General features: G+C 39.3%; 1 protein-coding gene across 1 annotated transcript in view; it reads right to left on the bottom strand.

Moving 5' to 3' along the window:
• Positions 1-15,963, bottom strand: part of LOC127650893 (CUB and sushi domain-containing protein 3-like) — a 686,283-nt gene that overhangs the window by 222,559 nt on the left and 447,761 nt on the right. The window contains exons 16-20 of the mRNA XM_052136534.1: positions 14,675-14,813; positions 14,224-14,411; positions 12,528-12,716; positions 5,495-5,611; positions 4,578-4,793 (exon numbers count right to left, since the gene is read on the bottom strand). Coding sequence (XP_051992494.1) covers positions 4,578-4,793; positions 5,495-5,611; positions 12,528-12,716; positions 14,224-14,411; positions 14,675-14,813 — 849 coding nt within the window. The remainder of the gene's footprint in view (positions 1-4,577; positions 4,794-5,494; positions 5,612-12,527; positions 12,717-14,223; positions 14,412-14,674; positions 14,814-15,963) is intronic.

Genomic DNA, 15,963 nt, shown 5'->3' with positions numbered 1-15,963 from the left:
TATATAGGTATATATAGGTAGTTTATATAGGTATTTTATTTCGTTGTGTAGTCTCATGTGGTCCTATGTTGGTCCTTTGTTGTTTTTATGTAGCACCATGGTCCTGGAGGAACGTTGTCTCGTTTTGCTGTGTACTGTACTAACTGTGTATGGTTGAAACGACAATAAAAAACCACTTGACTTGACTTGACTTGAGATCACTGGAGCTGTGTGAAGTTCCAGCCTGCTTCAAACGCTCCACAATCATCCCGGTCCCCAAAAGACCCTCCATCTCTGGACTAAATGACTACAGGCCTGTCGCCCTGACATCTGTAGTCATTAAATCCTTTGAAAGACTGGTTTTGGCTCACCTGAAGGACATTACAGGCCCCTTGCTGGACCCCCTGCAGTTTGCCTACAGGGCTAACAGGTCAGTAGATGATGCAGTCAACTTGGGACTGCATTACATCCTGCAACACCTCGATGCTCCAGGGACATATCCAAGGATCCTGTTCGTGGACTTCAGCTCGGCGTTCAGCACCTTCATCCCAGACATCCTCAGCACCAAACTCACCCAGCTCACTGTGCCAGCCTCCACCTGTCAGTGGATCACAAACTTCCTGACTGACAGGAGTCAGCAGGTGAGAGTGCGGAACATCACATCCAGCACCCGGACTATCAGCACTGGCGCCCCCCAAGGGGTGTGTGCTCTCCCCACTGCTCTTCTCCCTCTACACCAATGACTGCACCTCAGGAGTTTGACAGATTGGTCTCCTGAAGTTCGCTGATGACACAACGGTCATCGGCCTCATCCGGAACGGTGATGAGTCAGCCTTCAGACGGGAGGTTGATCAGCTGGCTCTCTGGTGCGGTCGGAACAACCTGGAGCTTAACATGCTCAAAACTGTGGAGATGACCGTGGACTTCAGGAGGAGCCCACCCCACTCTGCCCCCCATCACCACACTCAACAGCCCTGTGTCTGCTGTGGAATCCTTCAGGTTTCTGGGTTCCGCTATATCCCAGGACCTGAAGTGGGAGCCCAACACTGACACCATCATCAAGAAGGCCCAGCAGAAGATGTACTTACTGCGCCAGCTTAGGAAGCTCAACCTACCTAAGGAGCTGCTGATGGTCCCAACCTGCCCTCCATTCAGGATTTATACATTTCCAGAGTCAGGAAACGGGCAGGAAACATCACTGCAGATCCATCTCACCCCGGACACAACCTGTTCCAGCTTCTCCCCTCAGGTAGGCGCTACAGAGCAATGTAGGCCAAAACCAACAGACACAGAAACCGTTTCTTCCCACAAACCATCACTCTGATGAACAGCTGATTTCTGACTCACAGTGTCAGGAACAATTCCTGTGCAATAACCCAGTAACTCTGTCTCTAATCAGCCACCTGTTTACTGGTTCCTAAATTTTATTAATCATTCTCCATTTCAGAGCTGTTCATTCTGTTCATATTGTTATATTGTCATATTGTCATATTGTATATACTGTATACCAATCCACCTACCTCAAGTCACAACTTCTGCACAAAATACCTATACTATTTATTCCAGCATCCTTTGAACTATGCTTCATCGCACTGTGTACATGTATGCATAATGTATGATAATAACTTTACTCCTGCATCCTTTGCACTCGGATCATTGCACTATTTGTCAATATGTCTATATTGTTTTTGTTCATAGTGTGTATATTTGTGTTGTCTACACTGCAGCCTGTGTCTGATTTTATTTTATTATTGTGTTTTTTTTGTAGGAGTAAGCACATCGTGAGCAATGTACAATCCTGAGTCAAATTCCTCGTATGTGTACACATACCTGGCAATAAAGCTGATTCTGATTTACTCACCCTCACGCCATCCCAGATATGTTTGACTTTCTTTGTTTTGCAGAACACAAACTCTGATTTTTAGAAGAATATTTCAGCTCTGTAGTTTCATACACTGCAAGTGAATGGGTGACAAAATTTTGACGCTCCAAAATGCACAAAGGCATAACAAAATAAACCATCTGACTCTAATGTTTTAATCAATATTTTCAGAAGTGATATGATAAGTGTGGGGGAGAAACTGGTCAAAGTCATTTGATTTAAGTCATTTCTTGCTTGAAAGCATTTTCCTTGCCCAATAGGTGGCAATATGTATGAAGAATGTGAATCACCAAACACAAAAGAAGAATGTGAAAGTGAACTGTTTCTCTCACACACATATCACATCACTTCTGGAGATATTGATTTAACCACTGGAGTCTTATGGATTACTTTTATCCTGAATAATGTGATATTTGAAGTTTAAAAATGTTGGTACCCATTCACTTGCATTGTATGGACCAAAAGAGCTGAGAAATTATTCTAAAAACTTTAATTTGTGTTCTCCAGAAGAAAGATCTTCCATTGGTTGGACACATTGGAAAGACACATCTGGGATGGCATAAGGGTGATGAGAGAACGTCATGGTTACTGTTGTACCCTCTATTCCCTGAGGGAAGGAACGAGACATTGTGTCGAATGAAGTGACACAAGGGGTCTTCCTGGGATGCTAAACGTACCTCTGAACCTGAGAAAAGGCCAATGTCAAGTTGGCAGACCGAATTTGCATGCCCCGCCCCGGACGTATGGGTATAAAGGGAAGCGGGGCAGCGAGCGCCAGTCAGGATTTTGCACCGAGGAGCTAAAAATAAGGTATGGCCGTTTACAGTGGTAGGTCTAGTGCTGTGGCAGGAGGGACACAACATCTAGTTCCTCCCCTCGGTGAACAGAGGTTACAACAGTAACCATGACGTTCCCCTTCTGTCACTCACTCGACGTTGTGTCGAATGAAGTGACACAAGGGGTCCCAGATAAAAATGCCACGCACTAACTGTGTTACGTGAACTGCCGAGACAGGTGCAAGCAGGCTACTGCGTGCTAGAGGCGACTGTGTCGGCTGCACGTAGCCCTCCCCAATGCCCCAAAGAAGTGTCACATAAAGACCTTAGGTTCCCCGCACCCCTGAGGGGGGGAACATGCGCTACATAACTAGCATGGGAGCAAGCCCGGCAGCCGCGCCTTTTCTCTCACCTTGTCTCTCACATAGAACGTGAAGCGGCTGGGGCTATCTTAATGCTATGAAATGCGTTGGGGAAGGCGGTCTTTCACGGTCCTATTCTTTCAGGGGGAAAAGACCCTGCGGCGGCCACATCCTGCCAAGTCTAGGGGGAGGTAACATGTTGCAAATACACCACGAGGGTTGTGAAGCCATACGTGGGAAATGGCGCGGTGATAGGTCAAGCCTAATAAGGGGGACTATTCAAGCACGGCGACCGGGGCAGCCCAAGGGAAACGTGGGTCTGCCAACAGGGGGACCATACCGCAGGAAATACATCACAGGGAGTTTGCCTGAAAAGGGTACTAAGCCCATGGAGCCCGACCCCAGTACAGAGCACCTGTGACTCGTAGTGGGTCTAGCCGTGAATTGCTCCGCTGAATTTGCCGGCCAGAAGGCTAGGGAGGAGAACATCCAGGGAGTGATGCTTAGTGGCTAACTTGGGATAGAAGGCGCACTGGATCAACTTGGTGAAGGACGCTGTGTGCAACCGGAACACCCGGCCAGTGCCCACGAGGATGCCACACTTCACGTAGAGTGTGCTCGAACCCGCAAGGGGGTGGGCACACCTGGGTGTGATAAGCTAAGGAAATAGCATCAACGACCCAGTGAGCTAACCTCTGTTTGGAGACGGCGTTCCCTTTCCGCCGTCCGCTGAAGCTGACATCCAGCTGGAAACGTGCCGTAGATCCAACAGCAGTGATTATCACCAGTAGAGGTGAGTGGAACAGAGGTTAACTCAGCTTGTTGTTGCACAACCGTCCAGCTCCGAAGAATAATTCTGACTGGCACTCGCTGCCCCGCTTCCCATTATACCCGTATGTCCAGGGCGGGGCATGGAAATTCTGTCTACCAACTTGACATTGGCCTTTTCTCAGGTTCAGAGGTACGTTTGGCATCCCAGGAAGACCCCTTGAGTCACTTCATTCAACACAAAGTCGAGTGAGTGACTGAAGGGGAATTTAAATTTTTGTGTGAACTATTCCTTTAATTTGCCAAAATAATACATTATTTTCTTCAGTTCATGGGCATTCAATCAAAATCTCAAGAACCACCTGCTTGTCCATCATATATTTTCAGGGGTTTTCAAATATAATATTAAGACCAGTTACCAGGAGACAAACCATTTTAGGTTAACTTGGAAATGTATCTCATTAACTCATCTGGAATAACAACAACAACATCAATATAACAGTGGACACAACAAATTGTGATAGAAAACAGTTTCAAAGCCAAAATTTATATCAATGTCATTATAAAATTAAAACTTCTCTAGAATTTGTAAAAAATACATTTTGACACAAAACCACAATAAGTATTCTGCTAAAAGAGGGCTACTCCGTAAAATACCAAGATTAACAAAGCAAAAGTGGTGAAGACCCACACAACAATAATAAAACAAACAAGCAAGCAAGCAAACAAACAAAGAACAAAACAATTGCAAAGAAGTGCAAAACTCAACTAAGGACCGTTTACGGACTCTTTACTTCACAGAGGCCTCACCTGAAAATGTGATGTTGAAACCCTCGTAGGAGATGGAGAAATCAGATATAAAGCGGAGCTGGGCCTTGAAGTTGCCATAGAGACCTGCATTGATCGTTGATGGCAGCTCTGAGCCTGTGAGGCGAGCTAGCGGCTGCACAAAACTCCCGTTCTCAGTGATGAGCAGGTAGTCGTGGTGATCCTCCAGGTGGAAGGTGTTAAAGGTGAACTGAACGCCTATTGGGAAGACAAAACCAATGAATCAACCAATAATATGGTTCATATTTCTGGTCAAACTCTGAAAAGATTATCTGTTGAGACTTGAAATGGGAAGATATAGAAAAAGAAACTGACAAAAAGCTGAGAATAATAAAGGAATGAAGAAACTTGTGAGGTCAACCTCATTATACAAGTGTCTGAAGTCAAGTAGAACAAAGACAACTCTTGATTTTGACCCCCTATTTTTGCCTGCCTTGGTGTCAGAAACATTTCAGTTCCATCCGATCCGTTCAGTAAACATAATGGTCTTCAAAACTGATATGCATTAGCAGCCATGGGAAATAAAAATTCAGAGGAACTTTCATTATTCTGAACTCAAAGGTTGGATAATGATATTTCAGAGTAGTGAATGGACAAGTACCTAAATCTGTATTCATGACAGTTTGTACCTAGAGCTAGATTTAGTTAAACTATGTGATATAAGGGACAGTAAATGAGTGCAGAATTTTTATCTTTGGGTGAACTATCCCTAAGTGGTCCAAAAAAGTGCAAAGAACGTACAGAATCACTGCTGGTTGCACTATGAATTTAAAAACAAATTTAAGGGACAATTTAAACTTTAAAATTTTAGTGGGATACTTTTTTACAGTGTACATTTCATTACGTCTACGTGGAAGTCAAAGTCAGGCTGCAAGTAAGTATACAGACTGTTGACTTACCCTTGCTATGGCTGACCTCCACAGTCCAGGTGCAGTTGAGGGAACTTGGGTAGACCTCCGGGTATCCAGGGGACAGGATAGTGCCTCCTGGCCCCCGAACATCACCCCCACAAAGTGCTAAAGGACAAATGAGGCAAGATACATATAGAGTTATTACTCAAAGTGAACTTGATCTTCTTTGGATATAGGGCATACAAACTAAAACGTTAACGGGGTCATGACATGTATTTTTTATTATTTTATTTTATTATTGTTCCATGAGATTCAATCATAACATACTAGTAAAGTTTTATTTTTTGCACAAAAACAGACACATTTGTAAAACACGCACATTTTTTACCCTCATTCTGACCCTCTGTTAAAAACGCTTGGTTTTGCTACTGCTTCTCCTTTAAGACTTGACAGTAAATGCCCACTGTTATGATTGGCTCTCTGTTCTTGACTGACCTGCTCTCTCATTTACATCTCACTGCTACTACTGGGTGGGCTACAGAAATTATAAGGTAAAGTAGGTGTTGATACAGTGTGTTGTCATGGAGGCGGTCAGATGCAAATGTCTACTACAGTGCGACATCACAATGTGGAGGAAGTAAAAGAAACAATTTGTTTCAACAAATGCTCTTTTTGCAGTGAAGAGGAAGTTTTGAGTTCTGGAACTTACAGTGTGTATATATTGTACAATTAACTCTTATACATCAAAAGATGATTCCTCATGTCATGACCCCTTAAAGGTGAATCAACATCTTCTGCATGCAGTATGTGGGCCAAACTCCCAAGTGGAATGTAGCCAGATTCAGGCCAAAATTATTTTGCTCTCTGTGGTGGACAGACTGAAACACTTACCAAAGCATTTGCGCACAATCTAGCAGAACCCAACCTTACAGATTGTTGTACACTCTGTTACTGTACAGATGTCAGATCCCTTAAGCATTATTTCTTGATGACTCTATTTGTATCAGTTCTCATAAGCTTTTTGCCTAAACATATAGTGGTGCTTAACGGGGAAAGGATCTATTCCATACACCTCTTCTACCTGAGACAGCAGTGTAACCAGGTGCATGTCTCTAATGCATGCTGCATTTAGAAGTCATGGAAGTGAGATGAAATTGTGCACAGTAAAAAGTGCCCCTGGTTGTCCAAACAGGGGAGCGCATCAGTTTCTATCAGCTGCAGCAGCCTTCACAGCAAATTGCCTCTCAGAGTCCTCCTCAGCGATGGGCTAATGGCCTTGCATTGAATCACATTGTTTCAGTTTAGCTGCCTCAGAGAGGAGAAAGAGAAAGAATGTAATAAAATAGCCAAAGGACAGACAGCCTAAGGAGCTTTGATGTGGGAAGACATAGGTAACGTCATTTAGCATTTAGCAGAGGTTTCATTGCCACTGCAAGTCTGCTTTTTGGTGCTGTCCTTCTTTAGTATAATAGTCTACAGTATAAGCCCTCCTCGTCTCTGACTCTTAAACTCTTTTATTTGAGATGGAAATTGTCGTTTCATCAACGACATTTACATGCATGTCATTTTATGTTTAAGGTCCATATTCCGGTTTAGCTTTAATTCTGAAAAAGACATTTACTTTACATGCTCTACATGTATAGGAATATTCCTGAGTACATGTAAATAGTACTGTTTATTCAGAATAAATTGTGATATAAATCTTTTTAGTTTATTATGTCTTCATTTATCTGGAATATGATAAAGCTAATGAATTAGTTGAACACGGAATAGTTATCAGTGGTGAATTTGTCCCTGTTCTTCCTCTTTCTTTGCCAGCTAAGCGAGTCACTTTGTCAAACGTTCCACTGTTTATAAGTTATACAATTCTAACACGGGCTTTATCCCGGTATGGGAAATTGGTATCTCCGATCAAAAAGATCCCAATCAGTAGCGGGTCGCCTCTGTTTAAACATATTGTCTCGTTCAGGCGATTTGCTTGTTTGATTATTCAGGATGATGCAGAGCTTGAATTGACACAAAATTTTCGTTTTGATTACTTTGATTATGCAATTTTTGTTACTACTGCGAAGACTAAATGCTTTGGTTGTGGCAAATCTGGGCATTTAATTTGCAATTGACCTGACAAAATTCTAGAAAAGGAGGCAACTTTAGTGAGTGAAAATATTGAAGGCGGCAGTGCCGCTGGTGTTGCTGGTAAAATTGAGCCGGTTTTGCCGGAGCCGAGCTCGGCTGTGGCAGTGATGGCTACAGATGTTCCCGGTGAGAATGTGTCTGTGTCGGCCTCGTCGCAGTAAGTACGGCACATACCGAAACTTTTTCAGATACTGGAATAAATGATTTAGTGAGCGTGACAAAGTTTTCTGAAAACAAAAAAGATGGGCATCATGACAGCGTTTCAGAGAATAGTTCAGTGTTATTGCAAAAAACATGCGTGACGGATTGTGTTAGAATGGAGGAAGATAATAGTTTTTTTAAAATGCCCTCAAAAAGAAAGAAGAGTAACAAAATATTTGTTGTGCATGAGGATGAGGATCAAGGTACAGATAGTGATGGTGAGTCTTCTGACTCCAGTGTGACTTTTTCCCAGAGTGAAATTATTGGTCGGAGTTACGAGCTTGATGATATCAAGTTATTTCTTCGGTCAACTAAAAATAAAAGAGGTGTGCGCATGCATGAATATTTTCCTGATATAAAACAGTTCGGTGAAAAAGCAAGAAGCCTAATGGCAGGGGGTTCCTTCACAAACAAAGAAGTGTATCGTTTAAAGAAAATTGTGAGAAATCTCAATAATGCCCTGAACAATGATGCCTGTTAACTTTAAGAGTAGAAAGGCTGATGTTTTTTGGCTTTATGGGTTGTGTTTATTTTCTTTTTTGTTAATTATGAGTGAAGTCCATTTAGCTACTTTGAATGTTAATGGTGCAAGATATTCTGGAAAAAGAGCAACATTATATGAAGTAATTAAACAGAAAAATATTGATGTTGCTTTTTTACAAGAAACTCATAATAGTGATCTGAAAAATGCTGATGACTGGGCGAGGGAGTTTGATGATGTCCCTGTTTTAAGTCACAATACTTCAATAAGTGGGGGAGTTGCCATTTTATTTACAAACAATTTTAGTCCTATTTCATATGATGTTGATGAAATAGTAAAAGGTAGACTTTTAAAAGTTAAAGCTACTTTTGAAAATTCTGTGTTCAATTTTATCTGTGTGTATGCTCCAAATGCACCAGTCGAAAGAACATTATTTTTAGACACACAGTGTTCAACATTACAAAACTGCTGCCCTGAAGACTACTAATTCATTGGTGGTGATTTCAATTTTACTGAGCTAAATTTAGATAGAAATCACATTGAGCCTTAATTTGGCTTCACGTAAACGTCTTCTTCATATTATTAAAAAATATGAATTATGAATTAAGATCTTTAAATGGTGATAAGAGACAGTACACTTGGGTTCACACATGTGATACTTTTATGTCATTAGCTAGACTGGACAGAATTTATAGTTTTAATTATCATCTTAGTATTTTAAATAAATGTTATATTATGCCAGTAGGTTTTTACAGATCATAGTATGGTACACTGTAAGTTTATGTTAAGTTTGTTAAAATCAAGAAGCACATACTGGCATTTTAATACTAACCTGTTAAATGATAATTGTTTTAAGGAACCTTCTAAGTCTTTTTGGGAAGTTTATAGAACAAAAAGTCTTCTTTTTCTTCAATACAACAGTGGTGGGATGATGGCAAGGTCCAAATAAGACAGTTTCCTCAACAGTACACTCACAACGTCACTAAAGAGTTGTCTCGTTCTTTATGTTTTTTGGAAAAAGAGATAATTGAATCTCAATGATTAGCTCAATCTACTGGTAAGCTTCGCTATTTGGAAGCCTATTCAAAGAAGAAGGCTAAGTTAGCTGATCTACTGGGGTATAAAGCACAGGGGGCTCTGGTCCGTTCATGTTTTCAAAGTATTGATCAGATGGATACACCTTCCAAATACTTCAATCTGGAAAAAAGAATGGGCAGAAACATTTAATTCATGCACTGCATTCTGAAGACTGAGTGCTTTTGTCTGATCTTGCTGATATTCGGGGAAGAGCAGTTCTTTTTTACCAAAATCTTTATAGTAGTGAGCTCAAGTCAGGGTGTTGTGTGGAAAATGTTTTCCTTGAAAATCTACCAAAGGTATCAGAGGAAGCTAATAATGACCTTGCAGGAGTTTTGACCCTGGGAGAGTTTCATAAGGCCCTGCAAAGCATGGAGTCTGGGAGGGATCCAGGAGTGGATGGCCTCCCAGTTGACTTCTATAAGGCTTTTTGGTTGGAGTTGGGTGCAGATCTGCTTGAGGTACTCAATGATAGCGTGTCAGAGGGTAGGCTGCCGCTGAGTTGCCGAAGAGCGGTAATCACTCTTATACCAAAAAAAGGAGACCTTACTGATATAAAAAACTGCCGATCTGTATCACTTCTATGTAGCAACTATAAACTGCTGTCCAAGGCAATGGCTAACAGATTGGCTGGAGTTTTGGATCAGGTAATCCATCTGGACCAGACATATTGTGTCCTTGGTAGATCTATATTTGATAATATCTCTTTAATTCGAGATATTTTTTATGTCTCTAAATTATTGACTTTAGATTGTGGCTTAATATCATTGGATCAGGAGAAAGCTTTTGACCGTGTTGAGCATTCCTATTTGTGGAGTACTTTAAAAGCGTTTGGCTTTTGCAAAAAGTTTGTTAACATGGTCAGAGTACTCTATTGTGATGTTGAGAGTACACTGAAAATTAATGGTGGTTTATGTGTTCCATTTCAGGTTTTTAGAGGTAACAGACAAGGCTGTTCCTTGTTTGGAATGTTGTATTACATAGCTATTGAGCCTTGGCTTCAAAAAATAAGAAGTAATTTAAGTGGCTTGGTTTAACCAAATTGTAATAATAGTTTTTTGTTTGTCAGCTTATGCTGATGATATTATAGTAATGATCAACAGACATAGTGATGGGCAGATTTTACTTAATTTAATTTAATATTTTAGAGTGTTGTCTTCTGCAAAGGTTAACTGGGAAAAAAGTGATGCTTTACTGTTGGGACAATGGACTGATGGGAAACCTTGACTTCCTGATGGGTTGTGTTGGGGTAGATGGGGTATAACATACTTAGGAGTTTATTTAGGGGATGACAGTGTGTTACAAAAAATTGGGAAGGTGTTTTGGAAAAAGTTAAAGGTCGCTTGGATAAATGGAAATGGTTATTACCAAATATGTCCAATAGGGGTCAAACTCTCATTGTCAACAATTTAGTGGCATCCTCACTTTGGCATAGACTGGCATGCGTAGACCCCACACCACAGTTTTTAGCTGAAGTTCAATCTGCCCTTGTGAACTTTTTTGGGACAAACTTCACTGGGTCCCACAAAGTGTTTTATACCTCCCCAAAGAAGAAGGTGGGCAAGGTTTGATTAATTTACAAAGCAGGGTTGCTGCTTTTCGTTTTAAGTTTTTCCAAAGATTTTTTTGATGGTTCGACAGATTTTAGCTGGCGTGCTGTTAGTTGCACCATTTTGCGCACCATTGGATGTTTTGGACTGGATAAACCCCTCTTTTTAATGGATCCAACAAAATTGGATTTATCAGGAATGCCTGTTTTTTATCGGAATCTTTTTAATGTATGGACTTTTTTTTCGTGTTCATAAGACTGAGAACTCATATTCTCTCCACTGGCTATTACAGGAACATTTGATACTTGGAGCCCGTCTGGACACTAATACGCACTGTAATTTACCAGGGTTCAGTACCTTATTTCAGAAATCCAGGGTCTTCAATTTGGGACATTTATTGACTTTAACTGGACCTCACTTTGAGAATGTGGAGGCAGCATCTAAATATCTGGGAATCAGGTCTGCTCGTGTATTTACACAGTTCTTGACAAAAATAAATCATGTTTTACAATTGAAGAGGACCAATTACTGAAAGACTTTTTTACAGGGGATAGTAATCCTGATATTGAAGATCCCTTTCCATGTTTAGTTGTTCAACCCAATCTTGATGAGTGTTAAGGATTTTTACTTAAACCATGTGAATCTTTGTTTTTAGATTTTTGTGTCAAGTGAAGGCAAAAAGCTGTATAGAGCCTGTGTTTTGGTTTTTAATAAAAAGGTGTTTGATCAAAAAATTGATACACCATGGCGTTCTGTTCTGAAACTGAGTAATGATGTAAAGCCTGAATGGAGATCCTTGTACAAGCCACCATTATCTAAGAGGGTTGGTGACATTCAATGGAGAATTCTCCATGTGCCATTGCTGTCAATTATTTTATTTCGGTGTTAAATCCAGAAGTCAGTTCTGCATGCCCTTTTTGTCTTCAAAGGGAGACTGTTTTTCATGCTTTCATGCATTGCTTTAGACTAGAACCTTTATTTAAGCTAAAAGAATTGTGTTGTAGGTTTAATTAATCTTTTTGTATTGAGACTTTCATATTGGGTTTTAAGTATTTTCAGAAAAAACGTTTTATCTGTCAACTGTTGAATTTTATTTTAGGCCAAGCAAAAATGGCTATTTATATCAGCAGAAAAAACAAAATAGAACAAAGGTCTAGTGATGATGTTAACGTCTGTTTTTTAACTTCGATAAAATCTAGAGTGTTGGTTGATTTTCGGTTTTATAAAACTATGGGAGATCTTTCTACTTTTGATTTGATATGGTGCAGTCATGGGACTTTGTGTGCAGTATATGAAGGTGATTTGGTTTTTTCTTTGTAATTTAAAAACATTCTAGTCTCTGTGAAATTTGTTGAAGGTATTATATTGTTTAATGTATTATATTGTTTAAGTTATTGTGAACTGATACTAATTTAATTGTAAATAAAGTATTTTTCAAAAATCTAAATCTCTCTCTCTTGCTCTCTCTCTTGCTCATATATATATATATATATATATATATATATATATATATATATATATATATATATATATATACACACATGCAAATCACAACTGAAATAAGGTTGGTGGTATTCTGTCCTTGTCAGTGAGATACAAGACTGTAGTATTACAAATGTCTTAGGACATGACTTACCGTCACAGGTGGGAAGTGGATGGCTCCACCAGTGGTTCTTCTCACAGACTAATGGCTCTTCGTGGCTGAGGCGGTAGCCTGAGTCGCATCCAAATGATACGGTGGAGCCGATGGAGAAGTCTTGACCGTAACGTAGTCCGTTGACTGGAATCCCTGGATCCATACACGAGAAGGCGTCTACTGTTACACCTAGGAATGGTGAGACAAGCAGGAAAAGATGTCCGTGATTTAGGCTGAGATTAGGCACAAATGTTGAATCCATTTCAGTGGTTTAATTTTACATTCACTTTCATCCATATGGTGCTCCATATCGACTCAAAACTTCCAAATTCTAAGGGGCTGATCGCACAGGACGTGTTCTTGCATTTAACACATGGACAAGCGTTTTAAATGTTTATATAAGCAACTGTGTATAGAAGTTATGCATTAAAGTTACGCCTATGTTATTATGTGAGTATAGGAGACCATAAGTCTGAGTGGACATCCATGACATGCGGATTCCCTCAAGGCTCAATTCTTGCACCACTCCTGTTCAACCTGTATATGCTCCCAATGAGCCAAATAATGAAAAAGAACCAAATTGCTTACCACAGCTATGCAGACGACACACAGATCTACTTAGCCCTATCACCTAACGATTAAAGCCCCATTGACTCCCTGTGCCAATGCATTGATGAATTAAACAGTTGGATGTGCCAAAACTTTCTTCAGTTAAACAAAGACAAAACTGAAGTCATTGTGTTTGGAAACAAAGATGAAGTTCTCAAGGTGAATGCATACCTTGACGCTAGGGGTCAAACAACTAAAAATCAAGTCAGGAATCTTGGTGTGTCTTTAGAGTCAGACTTCAGTTTCAGTAGTCATGTCAAAGCAATAACTAAATCAGCATACTATCATCTGAAAAATATTCCAAGAATTAGATGCTTCGTTTCCAGTCAATACCTAGAGAAACTTGTGCATGCTTTTATCACCAGCAGGGTGGATTTTTGTAATGGACTCCTCACTGGCCTTCCCAAAAAGACCATAAGACAGTTGCAGCTCATACAGAACGCTGCCAGGATTCTGAGCAGAACCAGAAAATATGAACATATCACACCAGTCCTCAGGTCTTTACACTGGCTCCCAGTTACATTTAGGATTGATTTTAAAGTATTATTACTGGTATATAAATCACTCAATGGGCTAGGACCTCAATATATTACAGATATGCTCACTGAATATAAACCCAACAGATCACTCAGATCATTAGGATCACATCAGCTAGAAATACCAAGGGTTCACTCTAAGCAAGGAGAGTCTGCTTTTAGCTATTATGCCAGCCGCAGCTGGAACCAGCTTCCAGAAGAGATCAGATGTGCTCCTACAGTAGTCACATTCAAATCCAGACTTAAAACACATCTGTTTAGCTGTGCATTTACTGAAAGAGCACTGTGCCACTGTGTGTCCGACTGTTTGTACTGTATTTTATTTTATTTTATATTCTAAACTGTTTCAATTATTCTTATTTTTTTTATTCTTATTTTAATCTCTTCTGTGTAAAGCACTTTGAATTACCATTGTGTATGAAATGTGCTATATAAATAAACTTGCCTTGCCTTGCCTTTTGTTCAGTTTCATTGCGCTCCATCTAGCTGTTTATAATGCAATCATTTGTGCTGTGTAAATGGTCCCTAAGACTGTGAAAAGTTGCACTTACTCTCATAAAGGATCTTGAAGCCACTGTTTGAGCGGCTGTTGTCAGTGGTGAAAAGCATGTACAGGTGGTTACCACTGCTGAATAGGAATTGGGGCACCTGTGTGCCGTTGAATGAGCTAATTAGAGGCGAGAGAAGATTGGGCCCATCATGAAGCTCCAGGAAATCACAATTCAACTCTGTCTGAAACCTGGTAGGGAAAAATTAGAGAACAATGAATGTCTGTGCAGACAACAATGCAATTTTCCAGTTTTTATGTACACAGATATCTTTGTGCCTAGACTCTTTAGATAGTAAACATTTTCATCAAGCTTTTAAAATGGGTGAATTCAGGTAAATTGGGCCAACACTTTTTGACATTGAGATGACTGTCAAAACGTAGTTCAATTTACATGAATTCACCACACATAATACATATAAACAGAAAATTATCTATTTGAATTAAATGCATACTTCTCAAACGTGATTTTAATGGAGCGTCCCGGTTCAGCCTCTATGACCCACTCACAGTTTAGTGAGTCTTTGTAGTAACCAGGCCACCCAGGAGATAAAATAACTCCACTTGGAGCTGAGAAGTGACCTCCACAGGGAGCTGTAAAACGAGTCCAGATTAGTTGGTTAACACAACTGGAATAAGACACTATGCACTTTATTTTAAATATGTGACAAAAAAGCCAGCTAATTATGCAATCTCTCTGATTTTCATAACAGTTTCTTTGACTTTTGGCACTTTTGTGCGCCAGGGATTGATTTTCTTATGAAATAGATTAGAACTTCTTTCTTTCACATTAAAATTGGCATGTAAATGTTTAACCAGGCCTTATAATTTCTTTTGGCAACTTTTCTAATGCTTTTAATGTACAGATTTTATAGTTTTGTCCTTGTCCCAAACCCAAATTTTCTTAAAACATGAAAATTATGATAATCAAATCATAGTGAAATAAACTATTTCAATATTTATTGTGTGAAAGCAATTTAAATCAATTATATAATTTACTGTCATTATTTCCACAACAATTTACAATTTTGTCTATATTATTTATTTTCTTCAAAAATAAAAGAATGTTTGTTCTGCAGACAGTGTGAATATTTTATTGAATTGTTAAGTTACAAATATTAGCTATTAAATTGGTCCTAGCAAGAGATAATTTTAAATGTATTGTAAATAATTATTATTTCTTTTTTGTTCATAAATGAAAAAATGGCAAAAAATGTCAGAATTCTCCTGTGATGTACAGTATATACTGTATGTATCAGTGTTGGACCTTTTACTGTAGCAGACAAATTACTGTAAACAATTGAAAGTGAGAAGATTTGTTGGTTAAACTTCACAATAAGGTTCCATTTGTTATCATTAGTTAATGCATTTGCTATCACGATCAAACAATTACAAATATATTTACAGCATTTATTAATCTTAGTTAATGCTAGTAAATAAAAATACAATTGGTCATTGTTAGGTTATTTTAGTTTATAGTGCATTAACTAATGTTACAAATGTATTATTACATGTTGAAATTAATATTAACCAAGACTAACAAAGGCTGTATTGTTCATTGTCAGTTAATGTTAACTAATGTTAACAAATGGAACCTTATTGTAAGGTGTTACAAACATGTCTAAACCAAACAGAGCTTATAGTTGAAGAAACATCCAGATACAATATGTTGCCCAAAGTCATATTGATATGTAAATGTAATACATATGTTATATTACATGACAGTCAAAATATCACTTATCTA

Source organism: Xyrauchen texanus, chromosome 10 (genome assembly GCF_025860055.1).
Source record: "Xyrauchen texanus isolate HMW12.3.18 chromosome 10, RBS_HiC_50CHRs, whole genome shotgun sequence".
NCBI classification, from domain to species: Eukaryota; Metazoa; Chordata; class Actinopteri; order Cypriniformes; family Catostomidae; genus Xyrauchen; species Xyrauchen texanus.
This window is presented reverse-complemented; position numbering and strand designations above follow the sequence as displayed.